Below are 27,778 nucleotides of genomic sequence, written 5' to 3' on the forward strand. Positions count from 1 at the left end.
GAAATAAAATAAATATCATACCAGTACTTCAATTAACAGTTACGTAAATAAAACCTAAAGAGGTTGTGTATTTTTCATTTTATTACTTCGTTTATTTATTTTATATGAACAGCGAAGTCACGAGTCACGACTAACTTTAAAAAGTTTTTATATGAGAAATTTTAATGTAATTTTTACTAAATAACTGCTATTGTTTAGTTTCAAGCCAGTGTTATCTGAATGAAAAACGAAAAAAACTGGCAACATTAGCATAGATTGCATAAGTACCCTTTTATGCAAAAAATTAAGTATGTTATGCTTATAAAGATTCACCCGTTAATTACATTAATCCGTTACTATTCTAAAACTGTGGTGTGAATGACTGCTGTCAAGTATTTTAACTTAAATAGTTATCTTGAAGTAGATTTATTTGCATCACATTAATTTTATTCACGTGAAGTTTATATACTTTATATTACCGACTAAATAATGGAAGTAAAATCATTATTTCCTTCCAGTTCCTGCGATTCACCATTTTATTTTCTTAAGGTAAGACATCTAATTATAATATGATAAACATTATTTAGCGGTCGATTGTATTACGTAAGTTTTGTTATACAACAATATCCTTCTCATCATCGGGTAAAAATAGTTTTAAAATATTTAAGAAATCATGTAAATGACAACAGTTTTATAATAACTTTCCAAAATTTTAGGTTATAAGGTTTATAAGTTTTTTTAAATTAGAATTATTTTAAATTTTATATATTCTTTCCTAATATACAGAAACTTTGAAATATTTTACGTACCTACCTTTCATTTCTACTGATCTTTTATGTTTGTTTGTCCTTTACTTGTTACTTATTTTTCCAGGGTTTATTCGATGGAAATGGCGGTTCGCTCGGTAACCGACGCAGTAAACAAGGCAAGTTCTTCGAGCAGTATTCTTTTATTTTAATTCATGGTTACAAAACGACCTTCCAATTAACTGCTGCAGCATAAATTATCTCTAAGTAATCTTATCTTTATACTTAATTAAGTCTCCAAACTCGAGGTTATTTCTAACCTGGCTTGAGAAAGCATTAAATATTGCGTTAGTTCATCGGTTTCTTCCTTACAGAAATTATAGATTCAAGGTGTTTTGTCCGCAGACGCTCTAGAAGCTGTCAAACTGGATCCTGCCGTGCTAGAAGCACAGGTGACGGTGCATTCGAATGACAGAACTGTCAATGCCGCGGACACGAAGCCCGAAGCGGTTTCTAAGAGCAATAAAGGTAAAATTTATAACGTAACTACCACTTAGCTACTCGATCGTGTAGTCATATGAACAAGTTACCTAATTGCCCAATCATTTCTAGCTACCCTTAGTACGAGTTTGTTTTACATTTAAAGTATTCGAAATGACAGCGCGTTCGGCGCTCTGATTGGTTGGTTTATTCTAGTCGGCCAATCAGAACGCGCTCTCATTCTCGCTTTCTCAGAACGTTAAGGAAACTCATACTAAGGGCCAAAGCCAACCGTGCAGCCCAGCATTTTATGAACTGCACACCGACTGCATGCAGACTGCAATGCAACTGCAATCGGACTGCATGTTTGATTAGCAGTCCTATTGCAGTTGTGTCAACTGCATTCAAACTGTCCTTGGACTACAATTTACAGTTGAAATGCAGTCCGTCTGTCTAAAGCCTAACCTGTTACGTTGTCCGCAGCTCCAGAGAACTGTATGTACTGGAACTGGTATCATTATTAAATATAATCAACAAATGACGTCTTTAGCGTTATTATTAACAAAAGGATCGTATGGAATGCTTCCTTTTCACCAAAATAACGCATTATGAATGCTATTAAGGAAATATCGTAAATATGTCATTGAATACTAATATTTTTAGTTTTAAAGAAAAGGTTGTATAAGGTAGCTTACAATATAGAATCTGTATATGTTACATAAATATAAACTAAGACTGTTTAAGGCAGCATATATATGCATAAATTCGTTTGGTTATTAAAAATAGGCAACTAAAACTAGCCTCCAAATATCTGCAATAACAGTTATAGGTATAAATTCGCTATATTTTCGTTATCTTAATTGTTTTTTTTTGCAATATTTTAGATTGATTTGAGACCGTTTTTGGAATTAAATATGCAAGTTGACCGCTTAATATAACGTCACCGTTAATTTAAAACTCTCAACATCATAAACAATAATAAAATGTCAAGTTTGACAAAAGGAAAAAAAAGGATTCTGTAACCTTAGTATGAGTTTTATTTACGTTTAAACGAGAGCACGTTCGGCGCTCTGATTGGTTGGTTAATTCGAGCCGGCCAATCAGAGTGGCGAACGTGCTCTCGTTTCGATTACTTTAAACGTAAAGCAAATTCGTACTAAGGATGCTGCACTGATTAGTCATCTGTGTAAATGGACGCTAGGCCATAAACTAGATTGGATAGGTATATTTTTTAATTTCTTAGACTTTATATTTTTCGCTTATCTAAAGTATAAGCATTGGGATTGCTAAATTTGCTCACTTTTGTTAATTAGGAAAAAACTATCTTACCTAATTGTTTCCATCTTTATTAAATACGGTACATTTGTATAAATTATATTAATCTACTAAAAAAATAATGAATTTTTAATGTAAAAAATTAGACTGATGTATCAGTTTGGAAATTTTGTTTTGAATAAACTAGTTAATTTTATAACATTTAGTTAATTTTATTATAATTTTGTTATTTATTATATTTTTTATTCTTATTAGTAAAGATTTTGCAAACCAATGTTTGATGCATAAAATTATGAAACGATTCGATTAATATTCACGAAAGCGATAGTATCAAAATTAAAGAATAGTGACACTATGTCATTCTTTATCTAAAATATTAAAAAGAAACCGTTTTTATTAAAGGTAATAAACACAAATCAACATAACAACAACGTAAAGATTAAACTGTAAAAATCAAATAAAAAAATAAAAAATATTTCCGTAAACAAGATATTTCTACAATAGCTCATCATGTTATAATAATTTAGTTCCTCGTATTTTCCGGAGCTGCGGACAACGTAACAGGTTACCGGGACTCCGGCTCAAAGCAGGAATAGAAACGGGGTGGTTTACAGTCAGTAAGAGTCTGACACTCCCTCTCGCCTCATCCAAGGCAGAAGCCATAGGATACCCCTTAACCCTAAAAAAATCCTCTTTATTTTGCCTTCAATGTCGGCGTGCAAAAATAATACATACCTAGGTATTAATATTTTTAGAGTGAAAAGTAATGTACAGTCAGAAACAAAAACAGGTGCCATACCTATTCCAACTTCCATACCACCTACATGCGACTTCATACTGTTATCTTTTTGGACTGTTTACAGATTTTACGTGCTAATCAGGCATGTTTTACATTAACATTTATACCAATAATTTCGTAGACTGCCGGAATAATGACAATATAACCATGTAAAATTACATATTTTTTAAATTGTAAAACGTTTTCTTGTTGGTTTGATTGGTTGATCTAGCCTGCGACTGCTGGACAAGGGTCTCGGGTTCGATACCCGGGTCGGGAAAAGTATTACTGGGCTTTTTTCGGTTTTTCGAAAATTTCTTAGTCTGGAATTGTGCCCAGTATATGACAATAGGCTCACCCCCAATTAAGTGGGACTTATAACACAAATGGTGAAAAGTGGGTGTATATAGCGGCATTACGTGCCGTAATATGCACTTCTTCACCTCTTCACCCTTCGGGAATAAAAGGCGTGACCTTGCATAAATGCGTTTTCGTTCAAAAGTTGGGACATTCTTATTACAAAATCGGATGAATTTGGAGGTCCCAATTATGATCTCGAGCAGATATTTAAAAAAATAATCTTAATAATAGCGAAGATTAAATGGACTAGTAGAAAATGTCATGTTATAGACCGAATTTGTAGGTGTTGGAAATTCTTAATTATAATAACGAAAATAAGGTTATATCAATAATATTTTTTATTTTTTCTACCATCATATAACTACTTTAAGCGGTTTTCGACTGTACTAAATCTTATTACAACTGGTTTTTCAACTTAGGCTTTCATTGAGTTATCAATATGCTAATACTAAAATACTTTTCTTAATAGTGGATAGATTGTTATCGAGACTTAGAATTAATTTCGTATTTAAGATAGATCTTATCTAAATCGATATCAAAACTTTCTTAAAAAAAAACAAATAGGTACCTATCGAATGACTACTTTCAATTTATCTGTCCATAGATTTTAATACTAGAAATATAGTTTCCACTCATTTTGTGTAGAATATGTCAACATTAGCTTTTCCTACGCAGTTTTATCAGCTGTTCGGCTCCTATTGATCATAGCGTAATGTTTTATATCTTATAGCCTTGCCCGATAAACGAACTATTTAACGCAAAAAGTTTATTCTATTTGAACCAGTAGTTCTGGAGATAAACAAACTCTTCAGCTTTATACATACACATAAGTATATTATAAAGTTCTGTACTTTACAGTATAAATATTAGTATAGATAAGTAGATTCCAACTATACTCATCAAAACTGTCGACTTAAATGTTATTACTGCCTAGTCGTAAAAAGTTGTACTTAAAATAAATATTTACTTATTTTCAAGTAACATGACGTGTCAATCGCGGTAACGTAACAAAACTGTTGTAACTGTACAGTTATTTTTTGTTTTCGCGTGTGACGTCAACAGTTAACAATTAACAAACGAATAAACGGATAGATTGGTTAGATTAACGACACACAAAACCGCTTTTGATGATTATCCAATGAAAAAAAATGTTTCATAGTTTTACACAGGCATTAGTTCTGAATAGGCAATTAAGTAACTAATTACATACATACTATATGTATAAACAATAAACCTCCTGTATACTAAGTAGATAGGTAAATGCCGTCATTGAATAGTTGGGGGGGTTTCCCGAAAATGCAACGAGAACGGGAAGAATGCAGTTTTTATCCGCATAGGTACTTATAATATCTCGAAAAAACGCTAGTTATAAGTTTTTTTAACGATTTTAAGTCTGCGTTTGGCCACCAACCCGCTTACTGCCAGGACGGTGAAGCGAAGATGTGGCCGAAGATGGAGCACACAGACTTAGAAAGTACCTATTTACTCTGACCTTGAAAATACCCGGGTTGTATTTCTCAGGAAAGATAGAAGCAGGCAGATTGTTCCAATCCCTGGCTGCATGGATTAGGAACGTGGATTCGAACCGTTTCGTTCGCACCCAAGGGAAGTTTATAACTATTAGGTAACTATGTATATATATATATAACTATATGTATGTATATAACTATGCACAGTGGCATTGACATTTTATCGTCATGGGTCGTAGAATTCTGACTAAAAATAAATAAAGAAAATAACTGATTTATTAACCACAAGATTTATTTCTTTATAATATCATACAAACATAAACACAGTCTCACGGTTTGTGTATCTCCAATTAAAAGGATTTTTTACAAATCCTTACAAAAACACATTTAATGTTATAAATATACTGGCGACATTGAACACAAAAATATCATCTATTAATAGATACACAATTTAATATAAACAGTAGAAATAAAATGGTAAAATAGCAAAAATGATTTAACTGATGGTCGTCCTTTCAGATATTTGAATTTATTAATGCTCAAGTTCCGGGTCACATAGTATTTTATAGGTATTATTAAATAAATATAAGGTCATCCTCACTGTCGCATGGAACTTTTAACAGAACTAGAGAAAATGTAATATTTATTTAACATTGTCTGTCATTGTCATTTACTTCTATCAATAAATTAGTTTAGAAGAAAATGTTTTAAATTAAACAATTGCTTACCATCATATTTTATGATTCAACTAATGAAAATGTCCTTGAAGGTTGTAAGCGTAAATTTAAACTATCTTGTAATTTTCAAATGTGAGTAAAATATGTTTGATGTCATTTTTCAGTAGCTAAGCCACCTAAGTCAGAACCAGCGCCATCGCAGTGCCAGAAAGAGAAAACTTTTGAAAACATGGTGAAGCAGCATGAAGCAGCACTCCTATCTTTGACACCTCAACAACTGGAACTCCTGATGAAGTATGCTGATGTCCTCCGCAGACAGAGGATGATCACACAGAAATATTTGGTATGCTTTAACAACATTGTTTGCCTCTGATCATAGGAGACAGTTCAGGCCTATCTTTAAATCAATAAAAACTATTTTTTACACTTATTAGTTGCGATGAAATACTATAGCCGTAGCTCCGTAGCGCGTAGTCGAAGCGCCTAGGTCTTTGCACGCGTATCACCGTTTTTCGGCTATTAATTTCGTAGGTGTGCAAACCGTGGGATTAATTAACTGGCAAATCTACCGCACCGCACTAAAAAAAGTTTCTATAAATACCTACGAGCGCTGCGAGTACACGCTGCTACGCGCTACGAACAACGCCCTACGGACTACGCGCTACGAACTACGCCCTACGGACTACGCGCTACGAGCTACGGCAGAAGTATTTCGGCGCAACTTATCCAAGTGTAAAATCAGGGCTTGTAGATTTAGGCCTGAATTTTTAGGATTGAAAACTTGCCTGTAAATGAGATAAGATTACTTTTTGACAGTGCGAGCTATGCATACATATTATGTATGGTTTTGTTTAAGGAACATTTTACATGACAATGTTTTTTGTGGGGTTACTATTGTTGATCCTAATTAAGTTTTGGTTATAAAAGTATTTCAGTTGGTGATGATGTTGACGATGTTTGTTTCTTATTTTACAGGAGTGTGCATTTTGTAAGAACAACGGGAAGTCATCAGATTGGTACACGTCTCACGCGTTGAAAGATGTTCGTGGGCGTGTTCTGTGTCCAATTTTGCGAAAGTACCACTGCCCTCGCTGCGGCGCCACTGGCAATCAGGCCCACACCATTAAATACTGTCCGGATTTAATATTAGGTGAGCTAAAACAATTTCTCTCTTATAAAGAACAAGTATCAAAAAGGAAATAGGCGGCGTGGATTTTACCGTGTTCCATAAAAAGTGGAAGTCAAAGTCTCGAGCTGACCAGTCCCAGTTGAGAGCGCCCGTTCACAAACATGATACTTACACCAGCACCGCCCAACTCAACCATATTGCAGGGAATCGAGCGATCCAATGCCCGTGCCACCGTCAATAAGACCTTTAAGTGAGCATAACAACACAAATTCATTCACTAGTCTAATTAAATTTTAGTGACACAACTTAAGTGGATAATGATGAACAATTTTAAGTGGACAAACGTAAAATCTGTACCCTTTGGCTTCCTCAAATACCTACTTATGTATGAATAATGCCGGTAGCACTCTGTACTATATAAGTAATCGTTTAAAATTATATGTAACTAGCAAAGTCGGCGAACTCCGTTACGCCACCAATAGTTTACCGTTTTCCTGCTGCTAAACCTCACGGAGCCCGAGATCTTTCCAATGAATGCAAAACTGTGGAAATCGGATCTTGCGTTCTGGAGTTATAGCGTCAGGAAGGAAAACCCGACTTATTTTTATATAATAGATTACTAAGCATCAGACATAATCCAGATTTTTCTTGTTACTATGGCGAATTTTAACTTGGTAAACGTATGTACGGCGTGGCATAGCAACAAGTAAAATGTCTCCGTGCGATGAATTCAATACACCATTCTTTTAATCGAGGTTGCTTCAAAGAGATTGGAATTTAAAAATGGTTCCTCACATTCCTGTTGACATAACGGTAACCTCTTTTAATATTTTAATTTTTCATTATTTATTTAAGCAAACGGGCGTTATAGTTATGTTTTGAATTCCAGGTAATAAATAGGGTTGAGCCTATTGCCATGTACTGGAGACCAATTCGGGCTTTCTTCTATGACTAATAATTTTCGATAAACCGTAAATTTTCACTACCTTTCAAAATCCTTCAGCAATTTTATAAACTTCCTCATTATGTAATACTTTCATAATATTTTTTTCATTAAAAGTTGTTCCTTAAACCCCTTCTAATTTCCATTACCGTTTCTCACATATATTTACATTGAGAATTTTGTCAGAATTGGACCTATGTAAAGTTTTAAGTTACAATATAGAAAAAAATATAAAAAAATAAAGTACCTTTTTTCGTATCCCTTTTTCCCTTATTGTATACGTTTTTTTAAAGGCAACAATAGACCTATCTTAGTTATTTCTAACATATTTGAATAAACAGAGTTGAAATACATATACTTAAGAATGATTAAAAGACAAGAATGAAATAAACTTCTCACCATTATACATGATGTAATAAATAATAATTAATTTTAATTATAATTTTAATTATGTGTAAAAAACACGGCCTCGAGCAGTTTAAACAAACTTTTTTAAATAGATTAACTTAATTAGTAAACTCATGCGCAGTTTTTTAAGTAAACGAAAGAAAATGGTTTAACTGTTTTGTTTTTTTGTTTTGTTTCAGACTCACAAAGTACTTCTTCTGGGAAATCCTCGTGTTAAAATATATATTTGAAAATATAATATTTTAACAAAAATGTATCTAGTATTTTGCTTTAAGATTCCTTGTTTCAAACCCTTATTATTTATGCATGTGCTCTACAGGTTAGGCTCACGCTCAGTGAAACTCATAGCTAGTGAAAAATGTGTTACATAATTACATTGTATGAAAATGTTAAACAAACATTTTCAATAGAATGTACCTACTGAAAAATTTATAAATTTTATTAATAATAGTTAAATTAATATCATATCATCATATCGTCATCAAGGTCCATAATAGAAACGAAATATAGGACTGCCAACGGCTTCGCCCGTATATCTGTGAAATAAAAAGTATCCTGTCACCCAAATCAGCTCATACTGTCTGTATATCAAATTTAATCAAAATCTATTCAGTAATTTCAGCATGATTGACGGACAAACATCCAAACAAACAAACTTTCACATTTATAATAGCCGTCAGGGTTTCATAATTTTATGACAGGAATACGACTGATATAAAATGGTTTGATCGAAGTCCTTGAAACCTTGGTTTGTGCTTTCGATTTATTCCTAAACAAAATACGCCTCTGGCGGATTTGGGTAACAAGAATATAAAGGAAAATAGCTCCAAGGTTGGCTTTGTTATAACTTAGAGAGATATGTGGGTATTTCACCATATTTAACGAAACTCACTTTTTACCAGTTTTATAAATCATAATTATTTTTTACTTCTAACTTTTTCTTAAATGGTTTTAAGGTCAAAAGAGCAGCTGTGATCGCTTACAAGCCTTTTTCTTCCATGAGCCTCTCAATCTTCACCAACAGCCTAGAGCCCATTGCTGATAAAAGACCTCTTCTTGCACGGAGAAGGTTTGATCATTCACCATGTAAACGCCATCAATGCGGGTTGGCGATTTCAAACTTGTAATTAGTCAATGTATTAATAATGCTTGCTCAAGGTTTCTTCACTATGTTTTCCTTCACCTTTTGTCGCAGTGGTGTCTAAATAATCTTAGCAAGTACATATAACTCGGAAAAAGTCACATTAGTACTTGCCGTTGATAGGTTTCAAAGCCGCACGCATGCATGTGAAGCGGGCGTCTTAAATCTCCGGACCACCACGACAATCTCTGTAACCTTTTACCTTACTGTTAGATATATTCCTAGTATTCCAACCCTCGACTATCTGCAAATGGCGTAGACTGTAGAGTATTGTACGTGCCTGTGTCATTAACCTATCAATTTTAATGTTCGTCGAAGAGTTAACGTAAGCCCCAGGTCCTTTACAATGGGCTGATGCCTGATTTGCAGCTGCAGACTACCTAGCGGGTTTATCGGGACTGCGGCTCGAAGGGCAATCGTAGGAACAGGGTGGTTTTTAGTCAGTAAACAGTGGTATTTAGTCAGTGACATTCCCTCTCGCCTCGCCCAAGGCGGGAGAAGTCATTGGATGATTTTCCCCCCATAAAAAAGGTCCTTTGCCATAAGTAGGAGCCTTCAAGAGGTACCTTCTTCAAAAAACATAAAGAGATATATTTTATTTTATTACTCTCAAACATAAGTACGCTACAAATATCTCCAATCAATCTATAACGTGGAGTATCACAAAAGGCATTAAGTACATACTATTACCTACACAATACAGGCAAATTGGACCAATCTCCGGTTCTCAAAACATGCTCAAAATAACTTCTTCTGAAATTAGAACTGTGGCATGTGTAAGACGAATCAATGACTTACTGTATACACGTAGGTATACGCTGATTATTGATAATACGACCCCATTAACCAGCTAAAGTCCATGTTAATACCAAGAAAAAGAATATTAATAACAAGAGTTTTTTTATTTCATTTATTTAATGCTTCATTGATTTGGTGATCATAAGTTTGCTTGATGAGTTGTGGGTCCTAAGTTAATAAATAAAGAAATTTAATTAATTTAATTTAAGACTTATCAAAATTACTTATCACTAACTTGTTCATGCTTCTTTAAAGTAGGCATTCTGCACGGCATGTTAAAAGGATTTTAGAATCATCAGTAACCTTAATATAAGTTTGCTATATGTTAACAAGTAATCGAAACGAAAGCGTGTTCGGCGTTTAATTGGCCGGCTCGAATAAACCGACCAATCAGAGCGCCGAATGCGCTCTCGTTTCGATTTACACAAACTCATACTAAGGGTACTGATGAGTGGAAGTCTCGACGAAGAAATAGAAAAAGGAACACCATGCTTTGACTGCCAATAGAAAACTGTTGAAGACAAATCCTCCGCTAACGTCGGTCACCGGTGACCATCACGGCGTTCAATGTGTTAAATAAAACTAAGGTACAAATGACGTAGAAAACTAACAGTTAAGCAGTTATAGTATTAAATAATAATTATTATGATAATCATCGAATTGTTAGAAAACTCTCATTATTACACACATATCTACTTATTTTTTTTCTTTAGAATTACGTACGTAGTTGGTCGTGTAATGAAATTGAAAACAAAAGGAGATGATAAAAACAATGCGGATTATAAACAGCCATTGTAGTTTCCGATGTAGGTACCTACCGTGCTTAGTAAACGTAATCTGTCCGTGATGTAATTTCTTGTAGGTAATTAGTAATTACTACAATCAGGTCTTAATTGCTCTCGATATTTTTGTGACCACCAAATCACTACATAGTGTAAAACAAAATCGCTTTCTCTGTCCCTATGTCCCTTTGTATAACTCTTTAAAACTATTTTTTTTTCATTTTTTTTTCATCCAATGACTTCTCTTGCCAGGGCAAGGCGAGAGGGAGTGTCAGACTCTTGCTGACTAAAAACCACCCCGTTCCTAATCCTGCTTGTCGAGCCGGAGCCCCGGTAAACCCGCTAGGTAGTCCGCAGCTCCGGATTAAGCATCAGCCCTACTGGGCCCCATCTGTGGTGAACTCTTTAAAACTATGCAACGGATTTTAGATACAGTTTTTTTTAATAGATAGAGTGATTCAAGGGGAAGGTTTATATGTATAATACATGCATAATATATCACCATTGCACCCATACGAAGGTGGGGCGGGTCGCTAATTATATACCAATAAAATATTTAAAATATTTTGAAATTACTGTAGACATTAGAATACATCTATTAATACGCTACGCTTCCTTCAACTTGATGTTGGAACCTTTTTTCCTCAAAAAGTTAGGCGCCTTTTGAAGGTTTTCCCTCGTCAACAAAAAAAGTGTTGTAACTTGTAAAGACTCTTGTAAGAGTCGACTAAGGGGGCACATAAAACACGATACGACGTCGCGTTGTATATAATGATGCGACGTCGTATCGTGCATCGAGTCCGAATCTAATGATTATTTGAATAAATCACATGAACCAATACCATTACTCCAAACGCTTTACGACATTTCTTAAAAAAAGGAAATCAAAGGTGTAATGTTGATTTAACATTATGTTTAAGTTGATTTTATATCTTAGGGACTTCGCGTCGTTTTAAGATACATATCGTGCGTATCATATTTATCTGTGGGAGCACTAAGGAACTAAAGTTACTGTGGTGCACAAGATCCACAAATATGATGAAGTTAAAGAATTAGTAAAGGATTTTAGTCGCTGCCAACCAACCCAATGGAACAAAGGCGTCACATACTTAAGTATGTTTGGACTTTAGGGAAACAATGAAGAATAACACACACACATATACAATCTTACGGTCAGTTTTGGTTACTACTGGTGGTTGTTGACCCCTGAAGAAGTATAGAGCCATTGCCCTGTTCCCGATTGTCTCCAGAAATAGGTGAATCAACTGCCCACTATAATAACTACAAGTAGGTAGGTACTTGCATGTCAATGAACGGAATTGATTAACGCAAAAAAATATAGGAACTATATGTATTCTTCTGATATTAATGTATACGAGTATATTGGACTTTGGTTTTATTTATTTTAGTTCGAAGGTTGTAATATATTGGAAGCGTTCTTAGCAAATAATATTGTGTGTTATAAGATTCGATCCTAGTGCAACAGGAGAGAATGAAATCTGTTTCCATTTTAGGGACGGTTGTGATTCTATTGTCTTTTATTTTCATTTTAAGGTCTCAGCACACATATGGGATCGGAAAGGGATCGTAACCGTAACGCCTTTTGCCTCGCTGTCAACCAGGCGTCAACCTACCGTATGCACGTAACGAAAGCGTATCAGTAGCGCCTGTACGTCAACTCGGCTACGGCTCTAGGCGACACCGCGCTTACGCCTCGCCGTCCCGTCGCGGGAGGGGAAAGGGGAAAGGGTGGACGAAGAGATGTGAGCTCGGGTACGGAGAGGCGTAAGCGCGGGTACGGAGAGACGTAAGTGCGGGGACGGAGAAACGTAAGCGCGGGGACGATGAGCCGTAAGCGCGGGAATTCAAGTTCGGAGCCTGTTCCGAGGCGAGGCGATTACGTTATTATTCCGATTAGTGTGCGTTGCAGTAGGGAGTTTAATACAAACCATTCTGAACGGCTCGAGGCGATACGGTGACGATACCTTTCCGATCCCATATGTGTGCTGAGACCTTTAACTGGACATTCAGCCTCATTAAGTACCCTTAGTACGAGTTTGCTTTACGTTGAACAAAAATGAAACGAGAACGCGTTTGGCGCTCTGATTGGCCGGTTTGTCCGAAGCAACCAATTAGAATGTCGAACGCGCTCGCGTTTCAATCTCGTTAAGTATAGCAAAGTCGTACTAAGGCCACAGGACAGTTATGACTGAAGTGTATGGCAATAAACTCGTCACTAACATGGGTTCAATATCATTGCTAGGGAAAAATGGTATATATGCAGGCACCATGTACCACATCTCCTTCGAAGCAAACCTATAGAGTACCTTTATTACGAGTTTGCTTTACGTTGAACGAAAACCAAACGAGAGCGCGTCCGGCGCTCTGATTGGCCGGTGCGAATGAACTAACCAATCAGAGCGCCGAACGAGCTCTCGTTTCGATTACTTTAAACGTAAAGCAAACTCGTACTAAGGGTACAGAAGATCTTGTCTTTATCGTCATAAGCACTGATGATAATATTACAAAGACATATTTTACGTTTCGCTATTTAAAAACATTAAAATATTATACAATGGCGTAATCACAGCGTAAGACAGCTCGATAAAGATGAGGTCGGTCGGGTCACTAGGTTTTTGGATTTTTGAAAAACTTATCGGTGGTGTTTCTAGACCAATTTTGATATCAATTTATCCTCTTAACTTGACTTACATATTGACTTATATTATATACTGTTATAAAATATTATATAAAAGTGATTGGTTTTATTTATTTTTATTTTGTTTAGTTGATAATCGGTCTGGCTGTTCCAGGATCTCATATAGTAGATCCGTAGCTGCGGACTACTTAGCGGGTTTACCGGGGCTCCGGCTCCAAGGGCAGAAGTAGGAATGGGGTAGTTTTTAGTCAGTAAGTGCTTGACACTCCCTAAAGCCTCGCCCAAGGCGGGAGAAATCATAGGATGATTTCCCCCCCTTTAAAAAAAGGATCTCAAAAGTGAAAATCTGAGACAAACTCATTAAAATATGAAAAAATAGCAATAAAACACATGATATTCAATTGTCTATCTGTTATCTATCAATACGTAAAACTTTAGAAATCGTAGAATCGCTTGTGAAAATCAAGTTCAATCTTAAAAACGACCAAAGTCACGGACAAAACTTAACGTTAAATTACTATTTAACTTAATATATGTATAATACTCGTAAGTACCCATAATAGTACGTCACATTGTTAACAACAACAGCTTTACTTATATCAATTAAAATACCTGAATGAATGCCGCGAATCATGTTTAGAATTGTGACTTACTCAACCACCATACATTTAAATCAAAAGTCACGCAAATATGACCCTTATTGTTAAAAGAAGTATTGATTTGATGTCTCCTTAGTATCAATCGACGGCAACGTGTTGAATATACAATTATGAGTCTTATTTACATATAGAACCGGTATGGTGTGTGGTGTTTTTACCATGAACCTGAGAACAATATCTCGTCACGTAAAGTCATGTTAAGGAACATTTCAAGAATGGTTTCCCTTTGAATGAAAACAGTCTGCCCTAGTGCCAAGGTCACTATTAAATAAATGTGAATAGGTGAGTCTAGTAACGTGTATAGTCTGTAGTACAGGCACGGGCTAATGTAGGCATGGTGTTAAATTAAACATAAAGCTGTGTACACATCTGATGAACAAACATACATAAGTAAATAGGAGTGGAGGACGGAGTAGGAAAAGAAAACACCAATTTATGGCTAAAATTAATGGCTGGTCTTAATTCGGAAATTTGCTAATTAGGTTAATTTTTTATGGAATTAGTAAACGAGCAGAATCCTACTGCTCCTTTTGCGGCCTTTTGGGGGTTATTATTTAAGGATTGTTCGGGGATCGGGAAGATTGGGAAGGGCTGGGCCTCCGGTTACCTCACTCACACAACGCAAGTTGTTTCTCACAGTATAGTTCGAATTGAGTTTATTTTTGACATGAGTTTTTATGGAGTGTCTGTTAAAAATTTTAATCGATACAGAGATTGTAGATTAAAATTGGCCATTGATTTCAGCTTTTAGTCCGTCTGTTAGTTAGATTATGTAAAGTATTAGAAATCATATATTTTAATGAAATTTTTAATGAAAAGTACCTAGCTAGATAAAGCAATATTTTAAGTTTAGTTGCGTAGCGTAGTAACGTTGTATATTCGTTCTTCGTCTATTTTGTACTCCCAGTGACATCAATGATTCATAAGAAACCTGAAAAACGATGTCTAATATTTTTGATAACTCTACATATAAGCTACGTACAAAAATTCAGTCCACTTTCCTATTTGACTACGTCTACGCGGTTAGCGAAGTAGCTCGGCGATCGGTTGCTGCTTCGCGCTACGCAACATGTCGTAGACTCAATTACCTACGAAGCAATTCTTTGTGTTATCTCCAATTTATTGTTTCGGTCTGGGTGTGATGTGCCTGTCAAGTTATGTATTTAAACTTACCAGCCGACAGGAGAAAATCCTAGAGTGAGTCATATTAAAGAAGGCTGGGTTTTATCTTTTAGAAAATTGCCGCAACTGTATATGTTTACAAGATATCAAATCAAATAGCTTATTGTTTTTGTATAAAACGAGTACCTACCTAAAGGTAAGTACTTAAATACCTACACAAGCGCATAAACAATACATAAAAGTACCTACGTAGCACGAATCTTATACCTAGTAGGTGTATATCGTAAAAATAATCCACTACTTTACATGGCCATTAAATTTAAAACTTGAGGTTGTAAGTACCTACTTACAACTGCACAGTAAATGTAAACATCTACTTAAGTACATAGTACATACATATAGTACATAGTAGCTACAGCTACGATGTAGGTACTTACCAAATTTAGTTAGGTCATGTGACCACACGTGCCATTCATACAAAAAGACGATTCGTGGTTTCAAACCATCGTGTTTTCAGTACGGATTTATAAATATTTTGACTTCCGAACCCAAACGAAAACGTGGTTAACGTCAATACTTACAAAACCTATATTTATCACAGTTATTATGAGGTAACTACGTCACGTTACAATAGAAATGTGAATGTATCGGAGTGTTTCAGCGATAATGCGTAACGTAGCGACATGATAAAGTTTTGGGAGGCGTCAAAGATAGGAAGCAGCCATTAGGTAAATGGGTACAGCGTGAGTTCGTTGACCTGTACAGTGTGACGATGAGCCATCGTTCGTGGTGAGGCAGGTCGCGGTCGGGGAACACAACATAATGCCACGTAACTCCCCAAGGTCTCTGAGCTTGACACACAATACCTAACACTGTCTGTGTACACAAATTGCTATTCTCCTACCACGGAGATCGTGTCAGCCTGATCGCATGCGCAATCATTTGTTCTAATTATACACATAAGTCCAACAAAAAGTGACAAGTCATGCGGATACCTAGCTTGTGCATTCTTAGTCAATTTGCAACAACAAATAGATATAAAAAAGGAATTCATTTTATTTTATGTCCGCATGTCGATTTACAATATGAATGAGATGAGGTAATACGTAAAAGTAAATATGTATCTACTTATGTAGGTAATTCAATACTGCACTCAATATTATAAAACCAAACTGTCTCGTCGAACGATACCTACGTAGCCGGGTAGATATATATAGGTATATATGTATGTGTGTATGTATGTAAGCTATTTTCCAGACCGTTCTCGATGCGCTCCGGTCTCTAAAACAGTACCGATAATAAAACACGTGTTTAACAATTTAAACACACTTATTCTTGACAATATTTTCTATTCGTAGTAAAATTAAAGCTTTGTATAATCGTTCCTATTCAATTTATTTAATTAATTAGGCCAATAAATGCTGTTGTCATGTTGAATAAAATTAAAAAATAAAACCTAGATATTTACGTAAGTAGGTAGGTATACAGTCATCGGCTTTCGACACATGTGCATTTGACAACAAAAGAAAAAAAAAACAGCAACTCAATTTAAATGACGCGTTCTCTTGAATTTTAAAATATTCAATTCTCGAATTTAAATTAATGTAAGTATTTGAGTAAAGGTTGGTTCGGTATCATGGTCGTCTAGCTGGTTTGATGGGACGTTTGTCAAGCAGGTTCCAAGACAAAGCTTTCAATTTTATAGTATTTTATCTACCTATTAATATTCTTATTAATTAATTTCAAATAATATTTGAATAAAGTGAAATTGGTCTTTTGTGTTTCTCATCGAGTGTTATTGTTTTTTTGACACAAAACTGTCTGACTATTTTACGGAAAATATCTTCAAACTTTACTACAAGTATAATTTATTTTATCATTGGAAAGACAATGTCTTGTGTCGGCGTCATAATTATGATAATTTATGTTTTACTCACTCATCACGATTATAACCGCGCATTTTTTGTTAATATAAAAACCTTGTACTTAAATTGGTACTTATTACCAGAAAACAGGTATTATTGTGATTCTTGCTACGAAATAATAGCTTACTCTGAATTAATCTTGTTAAAATACGCATAAAAATATGATTTTCATAAAAAATTAGATATTTTAAATTGAAGTAGTAAGTAACGCCATCTAGTGATATCTGCGTGGCACTATCAAGTAAAGTACGGCATTACAAACATCAAGATATCCGATAGAATTTTATGAAACTGTTCTATCCTGTTGGTGTTAGTATCTGTTGTTTGAAATAGATGGCGCTAGCAGTAGCTAAATTGATATCGCTTTAAACTATACGACAGAGGAAAACGTATTGATAATGACGAAACATTATTTCATATTGACTGATATCTTTCGTAATTCTAAATGCTATATCATAAAGTATCATGAATGAACAACAATTAAATTTAATTGGGATACTTAAGAAAGTATAAAGGGGACGCTAACTGTATTGGTATAGAAATAGTTATGTTGTTAATTAGTTTAATTTGATTGTAATACACTTACATACTGTAGATGTCATTAAAAGCTATTGTCGCGTAGCACGATGGGTGTGCTACGAGGCGGCGCTTGCGCCTGGTGCCCGCAGCGCCATCGCTAGGCAGCAGGCAGGCCACTCGTCATTTCGATGTAATAACGAGCAGTCGTGTCGCTACAGGGCTCATTGTAGTTCACACGAAAGCCCTTAATAGTGCCTTTTCAAATGTAGTCCTTTCGTATTAATCAGCGCAAAGGCTTTAGTATCTGAATTTCGAGAGGAAAATCGATGAAATCGTAAGTACATTTTCATTATTTTTTCCATTATTTCTCACTATCGTTCGTAGCATATTGCACAATTTTACTTAGTTTTCAGGAAATAATCGTTTTTTCCGAGAAAATTGTGTTGTATATTCACTGTATTGCATGCAAGTTTGTAAAAGTAGAGTTTGTAATTAACTTTCTCTTCATCGAGATGAAACGTCTCGAGCGACCTTTAACTTCAAAAGCAGGAGAAACGAGTCCAGTGGTTAAATAAACTTAAACCAAATTCAGTATTAAATCCTTGTTCGTGTGTGAGTTGTAAAAGTCATTCATAAAAACGTAGAGCCGTGTACTATGAGCCGTAGAAGAGATATTTGTGACACAATGGTGTCTAGACGCACGGCATCTGACCCCAAATCACTTTATGAACCGAATAACTCCGAACATTGTCCCCTAAACGTGCACGTGGTGGTTATATTTAGAGCACGCCGTGAACCAGACAGCAGACGTGCAAACTTATTCTCACAAAACCGAACATCAAGTTAACATACTTTGTTATTCTATAAGGTTAAATACACAAGAACTTTGTAAAATTATGTTAAAACATATTCAGGAAAATGTTTATTAGTTTCTGCCTTGACTTGAATTGTGTTAAATGCATTTTATGTGTGGTAACGGTGCTTCGCTAATTAGCAGCCTGTGTTACGGCTCGGTTAAACCACAGTATTTTACTTCAGTTGTACCAGCCAGTAAACTCAGTTAGTTCTGTTGCTAGGTGATAAGATTGACCGATTGATAAGTAAATGCCAATGATTCATTCAATTTGGTTCGAAGCGAAAACGACGAACATGAATCAATTACTTCAATTAATAGCTCTGCCTTTTATACAAGTGTTAATTTACAATTTTCTTAGAAGATTAATTAGATTCTTTGTCTTGTTTGCGGAGAAAATGAATAAAATACTTAACTTTACATAAAGTAAGGATCCTGTTAGTACTCGAGTAGTGGAAACTATTCATCCAATAATCATGTATCGTGCGCATGATAAATATTAACACGAGTCATATAATTGTAGTAACTATGTGTTATTATTAGTTACACGTCCCTACGTACAATTCCAATACATACATAGAATACGTAAATTATTACCTACGACTTCACTCCTTATATCTTCTTTATATTAGGATCCAAAAGGTGTCACTCATTGTCACTCGGACTGTCAATATGTTGTATAGGTATACTCACTTAATAAGGTAATTATGAATGCTAAGTACTTTACTTTCATTTCAAAATTATTAGGCAAGACCATATCCAATTTACAGAGGATAACACTATATGTATACTTTTATTCATAAGGAGGTAAACCTTTAAAAGGCTTCAAATGTTTTTAAGGAGAAAAATTAGGGAGCATGGCATTCTTACCACTCTTAAATTTAAAACCCTAGTGGTCATCATCAGCCTCTAAAAGGTGGCACTGGATCCTTGGAATAGATTTCAATATATTGCATAACATGTATTTAATAAGAACACCTATGAATACTCTTTCAGGGAATAATTGAGGTGCGATGTTTGTTAGATATTCTATGATTCATTGAGATATGAAGAGTTGTATGTAGTTTAGTATATTTAGTAGTTATTATGTTGAAAGGTGTGATATGTAGCGTATTCTGAGTAATTGCGATACAGGTGTCATCGTGCCTATACAAACTATGGCTAGGTACTTATTGTGGCTCCGGGGTTGGTCTACTAAGGACCCGGTGCCTCCTTTAGGTGCAGATGGTGGCCACCGGGGAGGTTTTAATGCGGTAAAAATCCCACACTCCCTAGTTTTTCCCTAAAAAGCTAGGCACCTTTTGAAGGTCAACAAAAAAAGGTACTAATTGTGGAATACAGGTAATACCATGGATAATTCAACAGCCATTGCTCATTGCAAGAAAATTCCAAAGCACGTCTGTTTTTGTTCGCAATCAAATCATAATTACTAAACTGATCGGTATGCAGTTTTTACCAAAGAATAGAGCGGTTATTGCTTAGAGGAACATGTGAGTAGTATACAGGAGAAATCATGAGCAGCAAATAAGAAAAACTAAATTACCACGTGATATAACATTATCTATATCTAATTTCTATATAATTTCACTCCATAAAAAATCGCTTTGTAAAAGAATAAACTAGCATAAGCAACATAAAATAAAGAAAATGCATCGTTCATTAAGTACAATCGATTTCCGTTCGGCGTTGTAAATCGATAAGATTCGAAAACGACGGAAATCGATTACTTATGTGTGTTATTGCTAATCGATTTGTTGATGGATTGGTTGACCGCTAGATGTGTTTAACATGATTTACACTTAGTTTATACCAACCAGATTATCCTAACGTCGCATGTACATTATTTATTTTTTGGCTCCGGCTCGAAAAGCAAGAGTAGGGACGAGGTTGTTTCTAGTCAGTCTAATACTCTCTCTTGCGTTGCCCAAAGTAGGAGAAACCATTGGATAATTTCCCCCTTAAAAAAAACAAAATACCTTCTTTAAAAACATCTAAAGTACTTGTCGCCTCTTCGAAATCTCTTAATTACATAGAAAAACATAATATTTCCTAAACTACATTTGGCATCGGCCCTTCTTTTTAAGAACTCCAGTGTTTATTTTTGCTTAAAGTACATACTATACCCTATGTACTACTACATACACATACTATCTATAGTACATAGGTATTAATGTACATTAATGTACCAACCACTACTGCTTCAGTACCAATTCTTCAATTTTGTCCTCAAACTCTCTCTAAACCTTTTATTATCAAACTTAAACTATACAATTTTAAACTGATTACCAGTTCTAGGTAAATGGCTTTACCTTCCTTATTGCACAGGGTGGGAATTGTAAAACAATTCTATTATTATAATTCAATATTTGTCCTTGTACTCTGCTCGTCGGAATGTTATTACGGAGCTGATATTGTTCTAAATTGTCTTTAGTTATTCATTGTATTTCCCGTTGCTTTGTTCGTGTGAAATTTTAGAGGCCTTTACCTGTCTTTCATTGTTTTGCCTTGAACTAGTGAGAAAGTAAAGACGTCTTATCATTGAGTTTTGAAGACGTTGGACTATTGCCAATTGCTAAGGTTTTTTGTCAAAACATTAGCAGTAAATGATTCCCGATGTTTCTGTATTATCTAATCTGTTGTAACCTTTTGTTTTAATAGGGGAATATCATTCAATGAATTCTTTCGTCTTTGGGTGTACAGGCTAAAAACCACCTCGTTCCTTCTCCTGCTTTGAGCCGGAGCCCCGGTAACCTGTTACGTTGTCCGCAGCTCTGGATCGGGCATCAGCCCTACTGGGCCCCATCTGTGGTTAATATGGTGTAACCTACCTACTAGCTCTTTGAAGAAAAATCCTGTTAATTATGACATAGGGAATTTATGGATCTTTCCACTTTTTAACATTCATGGAATTTACCTGCTGATTAACTATACACTTAGTACCTTAGTTGAGTGTTATCAGTTAATTACTTAGTTCACTGGCAGCGGAAGAGTTTTTACATACATGATTGATTAGAGATAAATATGTACATGCATTAATGATTGATTGTTCAGTTATTTTTTTTACGAGACAAGCCCGTCATTTTACCCTAACGACTACAAATTCTGAATGTCAAGAGCTATAATAGAGACTAACCATAAAAAATCGAAACAATGAAGTCTGCTGCGTCCCAGAGACGGTATTTTTTTTTAAATGTGGGATTCATCCAATGATTTCTCTCGGCTTAGGTGAGGCGAGAGGGAGTATCAGACTGTAATTGACTAAAAACCACCGCGATCCCACTCCTCCTTTTCGAACCGGAGCCCCGGTAACCCGCTAGGTAGTCCGAACAGCTCCTAGATTCCAATCACAACTGTCCTAGATTTCATGGGTGCAATAGTGATATATTATGCATGTATTATACATATTAAACTTCCTCTTAAATCACTCTATCTATTAAAAACAACCACATCAAAATCTGTTGCGTAGTTTTAAAGATTTAAGCATACAAAGGGAAATAGGGACAGAAAAAGCGACTTTGTTTTATACTATGTAGTGATCATTTTAATTCCTCTGTACTTATTTGCTTAGTCTAGTTGTTCTGTTCTGTATTTCATTTCTATTTCACAATATTACGTACGACAACCAGCGGCAGGCGTTCAGCACAGTTTGTTAGTTTCACTTCAACAATAGAAATATAAACACGGTCAAGGAAGTTTCATAGTTTGGGAATTTGTGTCCTCTACATAATGGCAATGTGACCGAGAAGAGGTCACGGGAGCTGATTGTTAGAGTATGTGGATAGAGGAGAAATTGACACTTGGTAATTAATTAATATCGTTGGCTTAAGATTATAGGAAGATTCGAAAAACATATCAGGTTGTTTTTTGAGGAGGGAAAATCATCCAATGACTTCTCTCGCTTCGGGCAAGGCGAGAGGGAGTGTCAGACTTACTGACTAAAAACCACTCAGTCCTTACTCCTGCTGCTTGATCGAGCCGGAGCTGTCCAGCCCCAGGAGGAGAGTCCACAGCTCCGGGTCAAACATATCACTTGAGAAACAGAGGTACAAGTACAAAAAATATCTACTTATTAGGTGACTCAGTACTTACCTATAAGTGTTAATTTATTTTTAATTTGTTCTTTTTTTAAACTGTGTTATGTAGTCAATGTTGTGTCATCTTTGCTTTAAAGTCCTAGTTTGACAATTTGGGAGTTCATTGCGACTCTATCTTCGTACACAGAGTTTGACGTCATTACCTTATCAAGTAGGTACCTACTGGAAAAAGTGATTTAATTTTATCTCAGTCTTATGACACGGGCTATAATTGAGTACAATGACGTCACAGACGTCGCCACTACCATCGTCACGCGTCACAAATAAATGTGTAACGAAAAAAAATACTTAACATTCTTCAAACGAATGCCAAGTGACGTCGAATGTTCTAATAGTTCATTCATATTCCGTGTGGCACGATGTCTACCTCGGCGAAATATCGCTGGATGACATTGGACAAAATACTTATTACTATTTGGCATCTTTTATTTTGTTCCTTTTTTCCAATTGGATTTTACCAAAATTATAGATGTACTAAGTAGATCACACACTCTACTACTTAAAGTATATAGTACAATTATGTATAGTACGTTTAAGGAGTCATTAGATCCTACGTCCCTATATTTTATTTACATAAGAGAATATAGCCATTGAGGCAGAGCAAGCTCACTAGTTCTATGGTGACGAAGAAGGAAGACTTTTTGGTCACAAGAAAGTGCCTATAGAGTTTGAAACAAGGATACAAGTAGTTAAACAAGGATAAACCTATTTATAAGTAGATACTAAAGAACAACACATCTCCTAAAATCATATCCATATAGTTAATTAATACAAAATAGAGGTAAAACAAATTAAAAGTAGGAACCGGAACAAAAATGAAATACATACATAATTACAATCCGACCTCAGCGACAAACCAGACACAGTCTGTCGCCATGGTGACAATAGCTTCAATAAAACTTTATCAGATAACATAATGACGTCAGTACTGTGGTTCTTAGCAGTGAGGCCACCGGGAGAGCCGCGATTAATGATAATGATCCTCTCATCTCGAGTCTCAGACACAAAGACAGGTGATCATCACAGCTAATGGCTACTGTCTCAGATGACCGTCGCCCGCGCCGACCTCACTACTATATAATATGGCTATTAAACCGATAACAGTCGAACTCGTTTTTAATGTAACCGATACATTAAAGTATGTTGCCATTGAACACTTGGACATGAAAATCCTTGATGTATTGACGCGGTTTTGTGGTTTCTTAACAAATATTTGTAGTATTTTTTTAGTTAATCATTTCTGTATGTTATAAATGATTTATGAGCCCCTACTTTTTAAGATTAAGCTTGGCATTGTAAAGAATTTCGATGTGTCTATTTTATTATCTCCTTTTTGAAGGGTAAACATAATTATCCCAAGTTTTTGTTACCTAAATTTTTTATGTTTTTGAATTCCTTTAAGTTGCTTTGGAATTTGGATAGAGATAGCCAAGTATTGTTATGTTTTTTTGGTGTGGTACGTTTACTAAGGTATTCCCTTGCGTTTGGGAATGGATCCAATTTTTACATTTTATGGGAACGATAATCATAAAGTAAAGTTGTAAGGTGATTTGACACTGAATCATCAATAGCACATTAAATAGAACTTAGTTGTATGTAAAGCAAATAGTATTTTATGACGTACTTCTAAGCAAATAGAGGTTTAACGCACATATAGGATTTCCCCGTCGATAAGTAGTACTTAAAGCTATTATCTTCTAAACATTTTTGTCTGTCTGTTCAATAGGAACCAGAACCAGTTATTAGCGACCTCGCTGTGATAATGTCATAATAAATTAACAACTATTGCTTTTTTCTAATTGGTTAATTGTCAGGAATGTGCAACGCTATGATTTATTTATTATTTATTTATAAGCAGCGACAGAGATTTGCAGTAACTTTTGTAATACTTTTTTTGTAAGGAAATAATTTACATTGAATATCTTAGAAGGTCTCAAAGATTTTTATTAGTTTTAACCACAGAATAGAGAAGAAGAGATAGAAATAGTATACCGCTTGTGTTAGTATCAGAACCAGCGTGGCAATTTTTCTGAAGCCACGCCCAAATTAACACATCTCCAGGATAATCATAATATGTCACACTAGCAAAATCTTTCTGTGACTGGTCCGTGTTAAATAGCCTTTAAATCAGCCGTCACCACTTTGAAAAAACACATTAATTACATATTAATAGAGTTGACTTTTGTCTACTAATTTTAAAATAAAGAATCTTCTTTTTCAATGCAACATAATTTCAAAAACAAGTTCTGCTACTCGACGCTAGATGTCACTATCATAAATGCATTCAATTACGCTGTATTGCTATCATGTTAAGGTTGACATTTGTTTAACTAGCTACTTTATCGCTTGTATTTTCTCTAGTAATGTTCTGATATCGAAAGCTTACTTATCGATATAATTAAAATGTTCAACACATTTTAATACTCGTATACATTATAATATTTTATCTTTCTATAGAAATAAACATCTTTCCTTGTAAAACTGTAAATATATATGTTTTTCTTTTCTAAACTATAATTTTAAAGAGATAATAGTTGAAGGATTTAGATTTATTAGTATACAGAATAATAAAATAAGTATATATGTATTTAAAGTAAGCAGCGTCCTCTGATAAACTAATGTAGACTTTTCTACATTAGTTTATCACTGTACTAGTTTCAAGTCACATCGGGCGCAGCAAACTGAAACTGGACTGAAAAAGTAGTAGTATCTATCTATCTATCATCATCATCAATAGCCTAAACGTGGCCACTGCTGACCAAAGGCCTCTTCACGCACGGAGAAAGTTTGAGCATTGATCACCATGCTTGCCAAATGTGGGTTGTCGATTTCAAACTTATAATAGGTAATTAGAAAATAATAAGCCCAGGTTTCCTCACGATGTTTTCCTTCACCATTTGTCAGTGGTGTCTTAATGGTCTTAGTTAAGTACATATAACTCGGAAAGAGTCACATGCCGTTCGTAGTATTCTAACAAAATTTGTATTGCAAAAATAAAAAATCACACTTTATATATAAATTATTTTTTTATTACAGTCGTAAGTTACAAAAAATAGAAAATAAAACTGAACATTAAACAAAGTTACTTCCCTTCAGTTGGTGGCCAATATTATATAACGTGATTAGGTATTTCTGCCTGCGCAATCTGGAAATTTTATTGATTATTTATAGTAAAAAATTGCGCATTTTTTTCAGTTATACTCATAATATAATATCTTGTTGTACAACATGGTCCAAACAAATTGTACTAGTTAGTGGCAGGAAACCAATTTTGTCTTCCAGTCATCTCGATCCATTTTCCTTTTATTTCTGGATCCTTCGGAAATCTAAAACAACATAATTAATGTTTAATAGTTACTTATTATCCATTATTTTTGTATTTATCTATATTCGTAATAAAAAGTTTTAATTATATCGACAACTTGTTATCGATAATGTCAATCCCTAAACGGGTAGCAAAATTTTAGATGTCACGAATGAAATCTTCTAGAACAGCAGGTTTGCGTTTGAAAGAAAGTAGACCCTATCATCTTAGACATAAACTTATATTTAGTTTGTAGATTTAAAAAAATATATGTCACTAGTTTTAAGCCAAATATAAATTAAAATAAAATAAAATAGCACTTACCGATGATACGATATACCACTACTAGGCACATTTTTGTCATGGCTTTCATCTTTTGACTATAAAATAGCACATTTCGTCATTTTTATGTTTTTTTCGATTTTTGACGCTATTTTCCAAGTCTAGTTGACGTTATTACAGTCCAACGAAGACTGATATGCGTACAAACGTCTAAATGACGAACATAAGCATATCTGTACTTATCAGGGGCTACGCGTGCCCCGCCTACATACTACTTCTACTTATTTTTCTATGTTCTGTGGTTTTAACAATGTCGATTATGTAGTTAGTTAATCAGAAGAATAGCGTGGAATTCACTAAGAATTTAGTACTAGTCACCCATAATCGGTTGTGGAGAGTAGATAATAAGTTAGTCAATTGCTCCACATAAAAGTCACACTTTCAATAAATTTTGGACTCCAATTTTGAAAAAAAAGAAACTATCTACCACAATAAATCATTGGTAAATAAAACGAACGATAATTCCATCTGAAAAATCCGTAGTAGGTAACTGCGATAAAACAATATCAGAAATTCGAAGCAGATGAGTGTTACGGTGTAATTACTTAGATAAGTCTACTCGTGTAGTGTACAACTGTAGATATACACACAAATATGTATATAGGTACATAGTATTATAAGTGTATGTTTGTTTTGTTACAGATCAGCAGCGGTCTAGATCAGTAGTCGACCGTCTCCCACCGTCTACGAGAGTGTCCTATCCCGATGGGTTGAGAACGCCGACATTTTGTGATAGTGGTCACACCACTCACGCTGTAAGTCACTTTTCATTCATTTACTAGCTGTTTCATACATTATTTTGTCGCCTTTTAAATCTTCCCTGGACTTCTACAAATAATTCAAGACCAAAGTTTGCCAAATCGGTCCAGCGGTTCTCGAGTTTTAGCGAGACTAACGAACAGCAATTGATTTTTATTATATGTATAAGAAGATTACAATAATAATTATTAATATACAATGTTAACTTAGTAACCCCCGTACTCAGAGACATTTAATGATTAGATACTTAAACTATTCTTTAGTAACGATTTTGTTCCGAAAACAATTGGTAAGAACTGGGTTAAGTGATCATTAAATGACTCTGAGTACGGCGGTTAAACTACTAAATTGACAATTAGTACCTAAACAGCGTTAAATATGAACTAGTAACATTAACTTAATAATATTGCTGTCAAATTGTAACATAGAAAAGTTACTTATAATTAATGACGATATACCATTAGCTTGAATGCTGTTTCTAGATCTGTTTTAATGTGTTAATTAATATCAGTAATTAGAAAATCGTTTGTATTTAAAAGACCGATTCATAAAATCGTTTGCATTCAAAAGACATCAT

General features: G+C 34.8%; 2 protein-coding genes across 3 annotated transcripts in view; both read left to right on the forward strand.

Moving 5' to 3' along the window:
* Positions 1 to 214: 214 nt before the first annotated feature.
* On the forward strand, positions 215 to 8,500 carry LOC118268947 (uncharacterized). 2 transcript variants are annotated; one of them, XM_035583783.2, is made up of 6 exons: positions 215 to 528; positions 853 to 904; positions 1,131 to 1,253; positions 5,932 to 6,107; positions 6,740 to 6,914; positions 8,424 to 8,500. In XM_035583783.2, exons 1-6 carry the CDS (start codon positions 469 to 471, stop codon positions 8,459 to 8,461), a joined length of 624 nt encoding a protein of 207 aa, XP_035439676.2. In that variant the 5' UTR covers positions 215 to 468; the 3' UTR covers positions 8,462 to 8,500. The 2 variants fall into 2 exon arrangements, with proteins under 2 accessions (XP_035439676.2, XP_035439675.2); XM_035583782.2 differs by having other exon boundaries at positions 232 to 528; positions 5,929 to 6,107.
* A 9,510-nt stretch (positions 8,501 to 18,010) lies between these two features.
* The window catches only part of LOC118268914 (putative phospholipase B-like lamina ancestor), a 31,033-nt gene continuing 21,265 nt past the window's right edge, over positions 18,011 to 27,778 (forward strand). The window contains exons 1-2 of the mRNA XM_050699901.1: positions 18,011 to 18,183; positions 27,085 to 27,197. The gene's annotated coding sequence lies outside the window, so the exon portion shown is untranslated. The remainder of the gene's footprint in view (positions 18,184 to 27,084; positions 27,198 to 27,778) is intronic.

Source organism: Spodoptera frugiperda, chromosome 2 (genome assembly GCF_023101765.2).
Source record: "Spodoptera frugiperda isolate SF20-4 chromosome 2, AGI-APGP_CSIRO_Sfru_2.0, whole genome shotgun sequence".
Lineage (NCBI taxonomy): Eukaryota > Metazoa > Arthropoda > Insecta > Lepidoptera > Noctuidae > Spodoptera > Spodoptera frugiperda.